General features: G+C 38.2%; 1 protein-coding gene across 4 annotated transcripts in view; it reads right to left on the bottom strand.

The window, feature by feature from the left end:
- Positions 1-17,918, bottom strand: part of MTA3 (metastasis associated 1 family member 3) — a 256,836-nt gene that overhangs the window by 52,095 nt on the left and 186,823 nt on the right. For all 4 annotated transcript variants that reach the window (XR_012516895.1, XM_074396521.1, XM_039479074.2 and 1 more), the window contains exons 9-11: positions 15,026-15,214; positions 3,197-3,271; positions 885-943 (exon numbers count right to left, since the gene is read on the bottom strand). Coding sequence is in view for 3 of the 4 variants with exons in the window: in XM_074396521.1 (XP_074252622.1) it covers positions 885-943; positions 3,197-3,271; positions 15,026-15,214 (323 nt within the window). In the remaining variant the exon portion in view is untranslated. The remainder of the gene's footprint in view (positions 1-884; positions 944-3,196; positions 3,272-15,025; positions 15,215-17,918) is intronic.

The raw sequence follows: 17,918 nt of genomic DNA, 5'->3' as shown, positions 1-17,918 counted from the left end.
TTACATAAAATATCAAAATTCAGGAAACAAAAAGCTAGTTATGAAACAACTGTACTTAGGTTGAAGAGCGAGAAAAGGCTTGAAGCAGCACATAGAATCGTGTAATAAATTTCATTTAATTCTAAAAGAATCTAGGATAGAACAGTATACTCATGGTGCTCAATAAACCAATTCTTCCTGAACAAATGAGAAAACTCTGAAAATCTCAACAAAAGGATAGAGTAACTTATTTATTTATTTTTCTTTTATAATTTTTTGCAGAGGTGAGGTCCTCCAAAGTGCTGGGATTATGAGCATGAGCTACCACACCCAGCCTCATTTAAAACAAAGCAATGGGGGAAAAAATTGCCATTCATTTTGATATGACAATGATTTCTGAATTCAAAGGATAATAATGACAGAACACTAGACACACAAAACAATGAAAACTTCTCCATTATTTATCACACATTTACCAAGTATAGTTCTAATTGCCATTAGAACCAAGAAAACAATGTAAAATCCTCAACCAAATAAACAACAAACCTCCAAAGAGAAGTATGCATTACCCAAACAAAATCAGTAGTTTGAAAAGCTAACTTTCTGATACACATTTGCTTCAAATAATATAGCATTTTAGAGGTTAGTTTTCTGACACTTTCCCTGCAGCTTTGATTTAATAAAAGTATCGTGCATGGCATTCTTCCTCTAGTCTTTAGGTTAGTCTATTTGAGATTTCTGTCACTGGCTCCTTTTCCTTGCAGTGGTATAATAGTAAGTCTCATGCTTTGTAGAAGAAGAAAGATACACAAAAGTTCATATTTTGCTTAAACTGAACAAAATGACATTCTGCAATGATAAAATTAAGACCATAAGAAATATTTTAAAAGATTTCAGTTACTTACTAAGTTGGGATATATACTTGTTTCAGTTTACTCTCAGCTTCTGCTGCTTTTAGACGTTTCTAATTAAAAAGATAATAAAACATTTTACATGCAATGCCTAATTATTACTATTTCATTTTCTTAAAATTTCACAAGAAAATATGTATTAAAGTGTAATTCAAAAATTACAATTTTAAGACAAGCTTTTCTTTCATATACATGTTCTTAAACGGCAATAACATCGAAGAAAAGTCACTCACTAGATTCTTTAAGTTTTTTTGTTGTTGTTGTTGTTTTAAGACGGAGTTTCGCTCTTGTTACCCAGGCTGGAGTGCAATGGCACGATCTCGGCTCACCACAACCTCTGCCTCCTGGGTTCAAGCAATTCTCCTGCCTCAGCCTCACGAGTAGCTGGGACTACAGGCGTGCACCACCATGCCCGGCTAATTTTTGTATTTTTAGTAGAGACGGGGTTTCACCTTGTTGACCAAGATGGTCTCGATCTCTTGCCCTCGTGATCCATCCGCCTCGGCCTCCCAAAGTGCTGGGATTATAGGCGTGAGCCACCGTGCCCGGCCCAAACCTTTAAGTATTAATACCATTTCAGCCATAGGTTTTAAAAATGAAGCAACGAGTAACTCCATTTTCCATTTCTCTATGAGTGAATAAACAGGACGTTTAAAGTAACCATTTTTACTTTCCAAATTTAGTTTCTACTTTATTTCTTATATGCCCTTCTAGAATACACACACACACACACACACACACACACACACACACACACACACACTCTCCCTCTCTCTCTCTGCTTTTAGAAAAATATTCAGAGATTATTTGTTTCCAAAGTCCAGGCAAGAGGAGTGATTGTAGCGATTCTTAGTAGAATTAATTAAGCATTTATTCTCAACTGTTGAGAGATCCACAGTAAACTTTAAACCTCAGCTGAATTCACATATTTTAGTAGAACCAATGAGGAGCCATATGTAGAGAAAGGAATGGGAAGGAGATTATGTAATCAAATCCAGACACTGACCAAGATGATAATGAAGGCAAATAGAGAAGTAAAATAACATATGGTTGATGTCCAAAAATAAGACAAACCAGAATTTAAGCCTATCTTCTATTTTCCCCATGAGGAGAAAATAGAAATACTTAGGGGAACAACTTGAAACTTTTAGAACAGGGTTGACATTTTTTAAAAGAATATTATCTACTTTTCAACCATCCTTGATAACATCAGCTCCATCTTTAGAGACTCTGTGTGACTTTTATAACACAGGTTTCCAGACTGCATCACCCTGATCTATACGTAAGTTATTTACTTTTTATACTAATATTGACACTGAAAATTTTTCAACAAGCCATGGGTATCTATTCACTATTCGTGACCTCAACAATTCACCAAGGTACTTTTGCTTTCTTTTCAATTTTTATATATTTTAGAGACAGGGTTTTGTTATGTTGCCCAGGCTGGATATGAACTCCTGGGCTGAAGCAATCCTCTTGCCTTGGCCTCCCAAAATGCTGGGAATACAGGTGCACACCATCACACCCAGCTCACTATGATATTTTTAAAAGTGATTTTTAAAATGATTTTTAAGCATCTAACACTTGCTACTGTATAACCTACATATACAGGAAAAATAGTGTCTGTGTTAAATATATTTGCCTCTTTTATCAGTTCTGATACATGCCTATACAAATGTAACACAAGTATTGGCTAAAGTCATTTTGGGAAAATGTACCTTTCCCCAGAGGTAATATTACCTGCATTTAGGATATCTGAAAAGGACTGAAAAATTAAATTATTCAATCTTTTAAAATAATTTAAGAAAATGCTTATGTACCGTACCAAAACACCATTCTAGTAAGATTACTACAGTTAAGGCCACAGATTTAGGGGACATATCCACACAAATGTCATGTAAAGAGGTTTTGGAAGATCTTTAAAAATAAATCAAATTATATGGCTGATAACATTGGTCTAAATTTTCAATTCTTCATAAAAATAATTTGTTCAAGAGGTTTGCGTTAGCATCACATCTTTGGTAATTTCCATGAACTACAAAGCGATCGATGAAGTACCAGTCAAATCCAAGGAAAATAATGCCTCTCTAGTGTTATTTCTCCTAAAGATTTATCAAAATTCATGCTGAAGTCAAGGAAATATTATGATTAAAATCCTAAATAATATCCTAAAGACATGAAATCATATAGTAGTCTGGAAAAAGGTAAACGAAACAAATTTAAAATCAGTACATGATAAAAAATATTAAAATATAAACAAAGTCAGTTTAATACAACCATATTGGTAGCCATATGAAAAAAATTACCTGTTGCACATATCTGTCAGTAGTTTTCCACATGTAGTAATATTCAATGATGCTAGTCAATGATTTCCACGGAAGCTGGAAAAAAAATCAATATATCATCTATGTTAACATGTAATAAAATGAGATGAAAATAAGCTATCATAGAAAGTGCTTTCCTTAAAAACTTTTTTTTTCTTGAGACAGACTGTCACTCTGTTGCCTAGGCTGGAATGCAGTGGCACAGTCTCGGCTCACAGCAACCTCCGCTTCCTGGGTTCAAGCAATTCTTCTGACCTCAGCCTCCCAAGTAGCACATGCCACCATGTCTGGTTAATGTTTTTCTATTTTTAGTAGAGACAAGGTGTTGGTCAGGCTGGTCTCGAACTCCTGACCTCAGGTGATCCACCTGCCTCAGCCTCCCAAAGTGCTGGGATTACAGGAGTGAGCCACTGTGACCAGCCCTGACAACATTTCATGATTTACTTGTCAAAGTTCTTGAGCTACAGGTGGGGCTGCAGTGCTATTTTAGAAACTGTATTTAAATAGCTTTGGCCTGAGTTAGGGATCACCCTGAGTCTGCAAAAACCACAGTGATATTGGGCTTGGGGCCCAAGTCCCTTAAAAAGCCTTTTCAAGAAGGATGGACACAAGCCCAGACGGTGAAGACTACAATAAATACCTAACTCTTCAATGCTCAGACACTTACAAACATCTACAAGCATCAAGATTACCCAGGAAAACATGACCTTACCAAAAAAACTAAATGAGTCAGGAGGAACCAATCCTGGAGAAACAGAGACGTGACCTTTCGGACAAAGAATTTAAAATAGCTGGTAGGGCACAGTGGCTCACGCCTGTAATCCCAGCAGTTTGGGAGGCTGCAGTGGGAGGATCACATGAGGCCAGGAATTCAAGACCAGCCTGGCCAACACGGTGAAACCCTGTCTCTACTAAAAATATTTTTTAAAATGAGCTGGGCATAGTGGTGTATGTCTGTAATTGCAACTACTTGGGAGGCTGAGGCATGAGAACTGCTTGAACTTGGGAAGTGGAGGTTGTAGTGAGCCAAGATCACACCACTGCACTCCAGCCTGGGCAACAGAACAAGACTCTGTCTCCAAAAAACATATATATATATATATATATATACACACACACACACACACACACACACACACACACACACACACGTATATATATATTTCAAAATAGCTGTGAGGACATTCAAAGAAATTCAAGATAACAGAGAGAAGGAATTCAGAATTCTGTATTGTCAGAAAAATTTAACAAAGAGGTTGAAATAAAAATAATCAAGCAGAAATTCTAGAGTTGAAAATGCAATTAACATGCTGAAAAAATGCATCAGAGTCACCCAATAGTGGAACTAATCAAGCAGAAGAAAGAATTATTAAGCCTGAAGACAGGCTATTTGAAAATACCCAGTCAGAGGAGGAAAAAAGCAAAGAATAAGAACAATGAAGCACGCCTACACGATCTAGAAAACAGCCTTGAAAGAGCAAATCTAAGAGTTACTGGCCCTAAAGGGGAGGTAGAGAAAGAGTGGCAGGAAGATTATTCAAAGGGACAATATCAGGGGACTTCTCAAATCTGGAGAAAAGTATCAACATCAATATTCAAGAAGGTTATAATCAAACTCCCAACAGTCAAAGATAAAGAAGGACCCTAAAAGCAACAAGAAAGCAGAAACGAATAACCTATAATAGAGTTCCAATACTGCTGGCTGTAGACATCTCAATGGAAACTTTATAGACCCGGAGAGAGTGACATGACATATTTAAAAGGCTGAAGGAAAAAACCTTTACCCAAGAATAGTATACCCAGTGAAAATATCCTTCAAACATGACGGAGAAATAAAGACCTCCTGACAAACAAAGCTGAAGGATTTCATCAACAATAGACCAGTCCAATAAGAAATGCTAAAGGGAGTTCTTTAATCAGATAAAAAGGATGTTGGTGAGCAAGACGAAATCAAGTGAAGGTACAAAACCCACTGGTAATACAAAGTACACAGAAAAACACATCGAGTATTATAACGCTGTAATTGTGGTATGTAAACTACAATTGTCTTAAGCAGAAACATAGTACAATAAGACACAGAGAATCAACAAAAAGTTAAAAAGGGGAATGAAGTTAAAATGTAGTTTGCTTATTATTAGGTTTTGGCATGTGTGTGTGTGCATGCACACGTGTGTATGTATGTGTGTGTCTGAGATGTTCCATGAGGTGATTATTACATACTGCATGCCTGTATCAAAACATTTCATAGGCCAGGCATGATGGCTCACACCTGAAATCCTAGCACTTTGGGAGTGCTGAGGCGGGCAGATTACGAGGTCAGGAGAATGAGACCATCCTAGCCAACATGGTGAAACCCCGTCTCTACTACAAATGCAAACATTAGCTGGGCATGGTGGCGTGCACCTATAGTCCCAGCTACTTGGGAAGCTGAGGCAGGAGAATCGCTTGAACTGGGGAGGCAGAGATTGCTGTGAACCAAGATCACGTCACTGCACTCCAGCCTGGCAACAGAGAGAGACTCCATTAAAAAAAAAAAGTTTCATGTACCCCGTAATTATATACACCTATGAACCAACAAAAACTAAAAATAAAAATTATTTTAAAAAGATAAGAAACATGTTTAAAAAGAAAATGGCTAAGAATTATCTAAAATTAATGGGAAAAAATAGCTCTAGGATGCTCAGATAATTACAAATAGAATAATTACAAAGAAAAACACATTTGGACAAACAAAACAAAGAAAAAAAAAAGAAAAAGAAAAAGAAAAACACATTTGGGCACCTTGTGGAAGTAAAAATGCTAAAAACCAAAAGCAGACAGAAATCTTGAAGACAAAGCAAAAGAAACATCACATCACAAGAACTTCTCATCAGAAATTAGGTACATCAGATAGAGAGACATCTTTACAGTACTGAATAAGAAAAAGAAAAAAGCGAATTGCATAAAAAAAGAAATATGTTTTAAGTAACAGCAGAGTTTTTCAAGCAAAGCTGAATTCATTATTGTACTGCCATTAAGTGCTTATATTTGAAGAACTGTTTCAAATAAATGATGTAAACTTCAATCTTTTTGTTTAATTGAGATGGAGTAATGCTATGTTGCCCAGGCTGGAGTGCAGCAGATTCACAGGCATGATCATAGCATGCTGCAGCCTCAAAATCCCAGGCTCAAGTGATCCTCCTGCTTCTTTGCAAACTCCCAAGTAGCTGGGACTACAGGGTGTGTTACCACATCTGCAGCCTTAAGCTTCAATCATAAGATACTAGGAAAATAAAAAGCAATTAAGTCCAAAGCGATGTAAAGGAAAGAAGTAATAAAGACACGAGCAGAAATCAATGAAACAGAAAATAGAGAAAAGTCAATCAAACCAAAAGCTGAGTTTTTGTTTGTTTGTTTTTTGCAAAGTTCAACAATACCAATAAACTCCTAGCCAGACTGACAAGGAGAAAAGAAAAAAAAAAGACACAAATTAACAGTATCAGGAATGAGAGAGTAGATGTAACTACACATCCATGCTACAGACCATAAAAGGATAACATAAGAATATTCAAAACTCCTATTATAAACATCTTATAATAATAACCTAGACAACTTAAGATAAAAGGGGCAAATCCTTTGAAAGACAAACTACCAAACTCACTCAAGAAGAAAGAGGTAATAATAAAAGACCCATATCTATTAAATAAAATGACTTCATAGTTTTAAAATCTTCCAAAAAGAGATGACTTCTTCAAAAAAAGATGCACTCAACCAAACATTTAAGGACTAAGTCTACACAAACAGCTCCAGAAAACAGAAAAGAGAATACTTCCCAACTCATTCTAAGTAGACATCATTAGCCTGAAATAAAACCAAAGATATTACAAGGAACTAAAAGGTCTATATTAATTATTAATTATTAACACAGATTCAAAACATGTTACACATAATAAATGTACCTTAAGTCTTAGTTTGTCAATTTAAAAAGATAAATTTCAAAAACACAGATGCAAACATCCTTAACAAAATATTGGGAAATCATTCTGCACTACATTAAAACAAACCTCATAACCAACTGGAAGTGATAAGCCAGGTACACTGGCTGTTTTCAACAATCATAAATTAATCAGTGTTATTCACCACATCAAAAGACAAAACGATAAACATCCTATAATCACAACTGATGCATAAAACACACCTTACAAAATTCAACATCATTCATGATTTTTTAAAAAAACTCTCAGAAACTTAGAGAGGAATTTGCTCATTATTAAAAGACACATACAAAAACAAAACAAATCACAGCTGATCTCACATGTAATAGTAAAAAAAATGAATGAATTTTCCCTAAGATAAGAAACAAGAAAAGAATGTTGCTCTTATCATTTCTTTTGAACACTGTGTTAGAGATGCTAGCCAAGGCAACAGGCAAATAACTAACTAAAAATAAATGAAAGGCATATAGATGGGAAATAAAAACCAAAACTGCCCTTTATGTGCAGGCAGCATGATTGTCTAGGTAGAAAGTCCCAAAGAATCTACCAAAAAACCAACTATAACTATTGCAAGAGATTGACAAGGCTGTAGAATACAAGATGAATGTATAAAAGCTGCAGATCAGGAGAGAATGTAACCAAAAAAACAAAAAAACAAAAAAAACTTGAATCAAAACACATAACAAACTCTCAAAAGCAACAAACAGAAAAGGCCAACTTTTAAAATAAGCAGATTTTGAAAAACATTTCACATCAAGGACATACATTGGGCAATGAAACACATGAAAAGATGGTTATCATTAATCTTTAGGGAAAATGCAAATTAAAATCAAAATGAAATACTACGACAAACGTATTATAATGGCATTTTTTAAAATGACAATAAGGCTGGGCGCAGTGGCTCACGCCTGTAATCCCAGAACATTGGGAGGCCGAGGCGGGCAGATCATGAGGTCAACAGATCGAGACCATCCTGGTCAACATGGTGAAACCCCGTCTCTACTAAAAATATAAAAAATTAGCTGGGCATGGTGGCCCGTGCCTGTAATCCTAGCTACTCAGGAGGCTGAGGCAGGAGAATTGCCTGAACCCAGGAGGCGGAGGTTGCAGTGAGCTGAGATTGCACTCCAGCCTGTGTAACAAGAGGGAAACTCCATCTCAAAAAAAAAAAAAAAAAAAAAAAAAAGACAATAATGTGTCAGGTTCGGTGGCTCATGCCTGTAATCCCAGCAACTTGGGAGGTCAAGGCAGGAGGATCACTTGAGCCCAAGAGTTCAAGACCAGCCTAGGCAGCATGGTGAGACCACATCTATACAAAAAATAATAATTTTTTTAAAAAGTTAGCAAAACATGGTGGCACACATACGCCTGCAGTCCCAGTTATGTGCAAGGCTGAGACCAAGAGGACCACTTGGACCTAGGAGTTTGAGGCTGCAGTGAACTATGATCATGCCATATCTGTCTTCGTGGTCCTTTTTCTCTAACTGAATCCTGACTGATAAGTGAACTGTTTTCCAAAGTGGCTGTATCCATTTGCACTTGAACTAGCAAAATATGACAGCACAAGGTGGAGCTTACAAGGATGGGAAAAACTCCTGTCAGTAGTGACTGGCTTTGACCCTGATGGTATGCATGTTCTGCAGAAACTAGGGCTTTCTTCATGGTGCTAAACACACAAACACACACCTTGTCCCGGAGTCAGAGAAGATGAAGGAGGATCCTAGGGAAGATAGAACTACAGTCCCAACATTGCCTCATGCCAACAAGGTGGGTCAGCAGATATATGAGAATACATATGAGCTACAAAAATGTCTGATGCTTCATTTCTGCTCTCCAAATCCTGCACTAGAATTTCTCATGGCCCACCCTAAAGGGCAACATACTGGGAAGGGAATTCTGGAAAATGTGGTTCAGTCTGGCTACACTGATATATTATAAAGCTAACAGAGATAGTTTTCATATAAAGTTAAACACACAGTTATCATTTAAGACCCAGCAACCCCACGGCTAGTATTTCCCAAGAGAAACAAAAACTTATTTCACTAAAACTAGCATGCAAAATGTTTACAGCAACTTTATCCATAAGCAACAAATATCAGAAACAATTCAAACACCCTTCAACAGGTGAATGAATAGACTGTGTAAATTCACACATGGAATAGTACTACTAAGCCATGAAAATGAACTACTGATATATGCAGCAACACTGATGAATACCAGATGCATTATGTTAAGTAAAAGAAACCAAAATTAAAAGGTTACATACTACTAAATGATTCTACTTAACAGTGTTCAGAAAAAGGCAAAACTAAGGGATGGAGAATAAATCTGTGGTTGCCAGGGTTAGAGCTAGGGTAGAGGTTGATAATAAAAGGGGAGACTTGACAGGAGAAGTGATGAACTATATTGTGTCTTGATTGTGGCGATGAGTTTTGTTTGTGTGTGGAGAGAGTCTTATTCTGTGACCCAAGCTGGAATGCAGTGGTGCAATCTCAGCTCACTGCAATCTCCGCCTCCCGGGTTCAAACAATTCTCATGCCTCAGCCTCCCAAGCAGCTGGGAGTACAGACATGTATCACCAGGCCAGGCTAATTTTTGTATGTTTTTGTAGAGATTGGGTTTTGCCATGTTGGCCAGGCTGGTCTCAAACTCCTGGTCTCAAGTGATCTGCCCATCTTAGCCTCCTTAGATGCTTGGATTACAGGTGTGAGCCACCATGCTTAGTCCCCCCACCTTTTTTTTTTTTTTTTTTTAGATGAAGTCTCGCTCCATCACTGAGGCTGGAGTGCAGTGGCGTGATCTCAGCTCACTGCAAACTTCACCTCCTGGATTCAAGCAATTCTCCTGCCTCAGCCTCCCTAGTAGCTGGCATTACAGGCCTACATTACCACGTCCAGCTAATTGTTTTGTATTTTTAGTAGAGACAGAGTTTCACCATGTTGGCCAGGCTCGTCTCAAACTCCTAACCTCAAGTGATCCACCCACCTGGGCCTCCCAAAGTGCTGGGGATTACAGGCACAAGCTACTGTACCCAGCCTGATTTTTTTTTTTTTCTTTTTTAAAGAAACAGGGTCTCACTATGTTACCCAGGCTGGTCTTGAACTATTGGGCTCAAGCGATCCTCCTGCCTCAGACTCCCAAAGTGCTGAGATTTTCAGGCGTGAGCCACCACGACCAGCCTGCAGTGACGGGTTATGCGAGTATGCATTTATAAAAATTCACAGAACTTTAACTGTAAAAAACTGTAAAGGAGTGAATTTTACTGTGTATAAATTTTGAAATAAGTTAAATTAAGCTTCAGCAATAAAGCTATCACTAAACACTAAACATAAGAATACCTATACCTGAATATGTGCCTTCTACACAATTTATTCTTAAATGTACAAACACAATAATATAATCATTCACTTGGGAAAACTAAGACAGTGGAAGCAGAAAATAATCAATTATCACTTTTGGGTAGTGGGATGAAACCACTTTAAAAAACTCACCATTATGACACAGTTGCTCAGTGCTTAGGTAAAGCTCTAGTATTTAAGCAGAGGAAGCCCAGGAGACTTTTTGTTGCATATACCACCTGACAATTTCTAAAAGGACACTTCTTAAAACTTCATGTCATAAAAAATACAGTGCCCCGGCCAGGCGCGGTGGCTCACGCCTATAATCCCAGCACTTAGGGAGGCCGAGGCGGGTGGATCACGAGGTCAAGAGATCGAGACCATCCTGGTCAACATGGTGAAACCCCGTCTCTACTAAAAATACAAAAAAAAAAAATTAGCTGGGCATGGTGGCGTGTGCCTGTAATCCCAGCTACTCAGGAGGCTGAGGCAGGAGAATTACCTGAACCCAGGAGGCGGAGGTTGCGGTGAGCCGAGATCGCGCCATTGCACTCCAGCCTGGGTAACAAGAGCGAAACTCCGTCTCAAAAAAAAAAAAAAAAAAAAATACAGTGCCCCAACAACATCATGTACCTGTGATGGCATTATAGGAAATAACATTATATGCATTTTATTTCCTAGGAGGTTTATATATTACTTTTATAAGTATGGAAGGAAAGAGGGGATAAGAAGTTTAAAAACACCAACGACCACAAAAAAAAACACAAAATCTTTTGAGCAATTAACACTTTGACATTCTATCCTGTTTACTTTAAGGGTTTTCGACACAAGTACCCAATTCCAGTCTCCAAAATACAACAAATTTAACATGGACAGGCCCTTCAACAACCATGACCTAGGGGGCAGTCGGCATGGTTAACATCCACATTTTCTGAACTCCCTTTCATCTAAGATTCTGGATATAACTTAGGTTGCACCATGGATACACTGGCAAGGGAGACGAATTTGGTATTAAAGGCACCCTGCTGGTGGGGTTCAAGGGAGAGACAGCACGTCGAAGCCACAGGTAGAGTGGCAGTTTCCTAATTCAGCATTTAGGTTTCTAATCACAGCAGGGATGGCAGTTATCCTGAGCTGGACTGTTCTGAAGTGTAGCTTTCAAAGTCACAATCTTGGAGGCCCAACCTAATGTCTGTTTCTTCATCTTCCCTAGTATTTAATGTTTCAATAAGCTTTCTACTCAAACAAGCTATGGTAAAACAAAAGAAAAACTAATGTATATCATGCTACAAATCTGGAATTTCGTTAAATCATAAAGGCAACAAAAAACCACCTAACAGTATTACTGTTATTTTCATACAGTTAATTTTCATACAGTTAATTTTATCTGATACCAATACCAGCCGCTATGTCCAAGTATATTGCACTAACCTATGATTCAGAGTTATCTTCTAGTCCTGTGTTAAGTGCCCAGGAGTGCTGTAAGTTTCACACCTCAGTGTTTACCTTGCTATCTGCTCTTTTCTCTCTTTACCTGTTAGAAATCCAGCTAAAATGCCAGTTAACTTCACCAAGCCTCTCCCACTCTGGCACAATTAATCCTTTTTAATATTCCTATAAACTTGTTCATGTACTGACAGAAATAATTATATTGTACTTGGGTGCATATTTCAGTTAAATTCTCTTGATTTTAACTATGAACTAATTCCCTGAAGTAAAAACCACACTAAATTTTTGTTGCAGGCCTAGTGCCTTTTTGCAGGCCTGGCATGTTACAGGGAGTCAGTAAATATCACTAGAATGAGGTATTACATTCAGTGCAGGGAAAAGCATTTTCACTTTTGTGTTTCTCACCTTCTACTCCTTTATCAGATCTGCACATATTTTATTGTCAGGTATTTTATCTTTTTTAAATTTGTATTAAGCCTCATAGTGTAGATTTGATTCATTAGGTTTTATTCTTTGCAATTTCTATATAGTTGTAGCTCTATTACATTAATAACTGGTATATTAATAACATTGCACTATTATGTTATTATGACCATCTGAAGCTAAATACCAATTCATTTTAAATTCTCAGCTGTGCATCTCACAAATTTAAATCATGGCATGTAACAATTTGGGTATGAGTGAAGTTTTGCCAGAAGAACAAATTATCAGTGACACTAACAGTTTTAATTACTGTGTTTGGGATTTAACTTACCAACCCCTATGGGTAAGTAATAATTTTGTGTCAAATAATTCAGTAAAGATTCAGCAACATAAAAAACAGGCTAAAATATGTAATAGTCCATAAAGATTTTATTTTCATAATTTAAAATAAAGGATGACTTCACAGAAAGCTATTTATGAAAATCTCAAATGGAAATTCTACCATTTCAAAGAAATTGTAAGCTTAACTAAAGACGGTCTGTCCATAAGTACAAAGATAAAGTACATTTTACTATAGTATGTACATTTACCCCACTGCATGGGGTAAATAAGTGAGGTAATGAATGTGTTAACTGTGGTAATCATTTCACAACGTACATCAAATCATCATATTGTATACCTTGAAAATATACATTTTCTATTTGTCAATTACACCTCAGTAAAGCTGATAGAAAAAAATTTTAATAATAAAAAATATATGGCCAGGCACAGTGGCGCACGCCTGTAATTCCAGCATTCTGAGGGGCCGAGGCAGGAATATCATGAGGTCAAGAGATCGAGACCATTCTGGCCAACATGGTGAAACCTTGTCTCTACTAAAAATACAAAAATTAGCTGGGCCTTGTGGCACATGCCTGTAATCCCAGCTACTCAGGAGGCTGAAGCAGAGAGAGAACTGCTTGAACCTAGGAGGTGGAGGTTGCAGTGAGCTGAGGCTGCACTGCACTCCAGCCTGGCGACAGAATGAGACTCCATCTCAAATATATATATATATATATATATATATATATATATATATATATTTTAAAATATGTGTGTATACATATATAAACCAAAGAAACTAAAGAAAAAAAAAACCTATTACACACACACACACACACACACACACACACACACACACACACGCACAGGATACCCTGTATCAAGGGTCCCCAATCCCCAGGCCACAGACCTGCCAGGAACTGGGCTGCACAGCAGGAGGTGAGTGGACAAGCAAAGGAAGCTTCATCTGTACTTATAGCTGCTCCACATTACACCCATTACTACCTGAGCTCTGCCCTGTCAGATCAGCGGTGGTATTAGATTCTCATAGTAGCACAAACCCTATTGTGAACTGCGCATGTGAGGGATCTAGGTAGCATACTTCTTATGAGAACCTAACGCTTTATGATCTGTCACTATCTCCCATCACCCCCAGATGGGACTTTCTAGTTACAAGATAACAAGCTCAGAGCTCCCACTGATTCTCCATTATGGTGAGCCATATCATTATTTTATTATATATTACAATGTAATCATAATAGAAATAAAGTGCACAATAAACGAAATGCACTTGAGTCATCCTGAAACCTCCCTCCACCCTCTACCCATGGAAAAACTGTCTTCCACGAAACTGGACCTTGGTGCCAAAAAGGTTGGGGACCACTGCTCTATATCATTAAAAAGAATCAAAGATCAAAAGCCCATAAAACAAATTCTCCTACTGTGCTTGGCAGAGGTCATTTCATTACGGGTCCAGATCAAATTCAGGCTCAACAATTAGTAAGACAACTAGAAAAATACAGATGGCTTAAAGCAGAGCAACTCCTCTAAAAGCAGAGATCAGACTGTTTAATGCAAATGGTGAGAAGAGCTGACCATATTTTAAACTGGAACTCAGAGAGAGGTAAACAGGATAAAATAATACTGCCAAGTTTACACCAAAAACACAGAACTTCCTGATAGTGTGGGGTTTTTGTTTTGTTTTGGAGATGGTGTCTTGCTATCACCTAGGCTGTAGTACAGTGGTTTGATTTCGGCTCACTGCAAACTCTGCCTCCTAGGTTCAAGTGATTCTCCTTTCTCCGCCAGAGTAGCTCCGACTACAGGCATGCGCCACCATGCCCAGCGAATTTTTTATATTCTTAGTAGAGACAAGGTTCCACCATATTGGCCTGGCCTGTGATCCACCCGCCTCACCTGTCAAAGTGCTGGGATTATAGGCATGAGCCACCATGCCTGGCTTGATACAATTACTTAATTACTCCTCCAAACAATTATCAGTTTCTCCCTTTATAAGACTGGCCTTCCGCCGGTCCAAGTGCAGTGGTGTTTACAACTAATTGATTACAACCAGTTACAGTTACTTTGTTCCTTCTCCACTCCCACTGCTTCACTTGACTAGCTTTAAAAAAATAAAAAATAAAATAAATTAAAAAAAAAACAAGTCTGGCCTTCATTTAACTTTGAGCAGATAAAAATTACTAACTCACAAGCTTGCTAAATGAATACTGTAAGGTTTACCAGATTTCTGAAAGATAGAATATTCCCATCTCAACATTTTAGTTTACTCATAATTTTCTACTTACAAAGTCTTGCCGTATATCGTTGAAGTCTTTGCCATATTTTTCCAGTGCCTCTTCAAATAAGCTAGCTTCAGAGGCTGACCATTCCTCCATTTCATCTCTGCATAAAACAGGTCCTCCAAGTGGTACTAAGACACTAATGGCACTGCTCAAATCATAGCTGTGTCTATACAATGTATCCATAGCATGAAACTAAAGAAAAAAAAAAACAAAATGAACAGAAAATATCAACCAGAAATGCAAACATGCTACATTATTTAAGAATAGAAACAATAAATGATATAATTAACAATATGCTTATTTATTTTTTAACAAAATTTTAAACAAATTAGTAAAAATTATTTAGGATATCATTTATTGCTTTAGAAAATGTTGACTTGTACCCTTATTTTGGAGGAGGGGAGCACAGGATCTCCCTCTATTTCCAGGCTAGAGTACAGCAGCAGCCTCAATCTTCCCGGCTCAAGGAATCCTCCTGCCTCAGCCTCCTGAGTAACCAGGACAAGCATGTGCAGTGGCACAATCTCAGCTAAATGAGAGAGGCCAGGCTGGTCATGTGCCACTATGCCTGGCTAATTTTTTTATTTTATGTAGATATGGGGTCTCACTATGTTGCCGAGGCTGATCTCAAACTCCTAGGCTCAAATGATTCTCCCACTTCAGCCTCCCAAAGTGTTAGGATTATGTCTTTTTTATTTTTGTTTATTTATTTATTTATCTGAGATAGGCTCTTGCTCTATTACCCACGCTGGAGTACGGTGGCATAATGACAGCTCACTGTAACCTTGAAAGTCTATCCGGGCATGGTGGCTTATGCCTATAATCCCAGCACTTTGAGAGGCTGAGGTGGGAGGACCACTTGAGCCCAGGAGTTTGAGACCAATGTGGGCAACATAGTGAGACAATGTCTCTACAGAAATGCACAAAAAATTAGCTGGGCCTGGTTGTGCACACCTGTACTCCCAACTACTTGGGAGGCTGGGGTGGGAGGACTGCTTGAGCCCAGGAGGTTGAGGCTGTAGTGATCTGTGACTGTGCCACTGCACTCCAGCCTGGGCAACAGAGTGAGACCGTATCTCAAAAAATAAAAATTAAAAAAATAGGGGGTGGGGAGTTGGGGAGAGATAGCATGGGGAGAAATGTCAGGTATAAGTGATGGAAAGGAAGGCAGCAAATCACACTACCATGTGTGTACCTATGCAACAATCTTGCACCTTCTTCACATGTACCCCAAAACCTAAAATGCAATTTAAAAATATGTAAAAAAAATTTTTTAAATAATAAAAATATCAAAGTCACTTCAGCTATTGGGCAAGGTACAGAACAATCATCTTTAACCAGGGGAAAATATACAGATTCTGTATATGAGAGTGAGAAAAATATCTTCTTCAGTCAGGTTAAGGAATCATGTATTAAGGTGGAAAGAAAACAATGGAGCAGAGTAGAATGTTTAAGACAAAATTATACATATGCTGCACAGAAAAAGCAAAACAAAACAAAATTACACATTCATGTTAACATAGTAACTTGATTGAGATTTCAGAAGACAAAGAATAAATGACCAGCTTGTTTGGAACAGCAAGGCCATTATGGGTTTCTTACATATTTCGAGGGAGAGTGAGTTCAAGCACAATTTGAAAGGAAGAAAGAGAGATTAGAACACATAATCACTGTAACCTTGAACTCCTGGGCTCAAGGTCACTTTTGCAAAAAGTAACTTAGGTCTAGCTTACTTAAAAAGCATTTTCTGGCCAGACACAGTGGCTCATGCCTATAATCCCAACACTTTGGGAGGCCAAGGTGGGCAGAATGCTGGCGCCCAGGACTTCAAGACCAACCTGGGCAACACAGTGAAACCCTGTCTCTACCAAAACAAACAAACAACAACAACAAACCAGGCATGGTGGCACATTGCCTGTAATCCCAGCTACTCGGGAGTCTGAGATGAGACAATTCACTTGGAGCCCAGGGGGAGGTCGAGGCTGAGATCATGCCACTGCACTCCAGCCTGAGCAACAGAGTGTGCCCTGCTTTTCTTTTTTGAGACAGAGTTTTGCTATTGTTGCCCAGGCTGGAGTCCTGTGGCACAATCTTGGCTCACTGCAACCTCTGCCTCCCAGGTTCAAGCAATTCTCCTGCCTCAGCCTCCTGAGTAGCTGGAATTACAGGCATCTGCCACACGCTGGGCTAATTTTTTGTATTTTTAGTAGAGACAGGGTTTCATCATGTTGGCCAGGTTGGTATCGAACTCCAGACTTCATGTGATCCACCTGCCATGGCCTCCCAAAGTGCTGGGATTACAGGCATGAGCCACTGCATTCAGCCCTTCTTTTTTTTTTTTAAAGGTATTTTCCTCCAATCTGAACAATGAATAACTAGGTTCCAAAACTTAGAGTTTTGAGAAACATTTGATTTTATTTTCCTACTGGAAAGAGAGTCATTCATAGCATGTACAAACATGTAATTGTATGTGTAACAGGAACACTGAAAAACAGCATGATCAGCTCTGCCTATGTCACAGGTTAGCACACGGGTGCTATAGAGATTTGGTTGGCAAAGTGATCTCATTCTTGCCCAGGTGAAAACTAGTTCTGTTTTTCTCCCCACCTCTCAATCCCACCCAGACTTTCTAACACATGAACTTCAAGTCTTGCACCTTTTACACAAAGTATCTCCCATTTATTAAAAAAATCAGAAATGGGGATAGCACCACTTCTATGCAACAATAGAACTCTTTTTTTTTCTTTTTTAAGGGAGCTACAAAAGGGTCTATTTCCTTCCAGCCAATAGAAATCTTAAAAATTTAGCTTTTGGCATAAGTAGTGCATCTCCAAGCTCGTCACCAGTCAAGGTCTCAGGTGCCAGCTAGGCCACTGCAACTGTCATTGTGGCCCAT

The sequence above is a fragment of the Saimiri boliviensis genome, chromosome 1 (genome assembly GCF_048565385.1).
Source record: "Saimiri boliviensis isolate mSaiBol1 chromosome 1, mSaiBol1.pri, whole genome shotgun sequence".
NCBI lineage: Eukaryota > Metazoa > Chordata > Mammalia > Primates > Cebidae > Saimiri > Saimiri boliviensis.
This window is presented reverse-complemented; position numbering and strand designations above follow the sequence as displayed.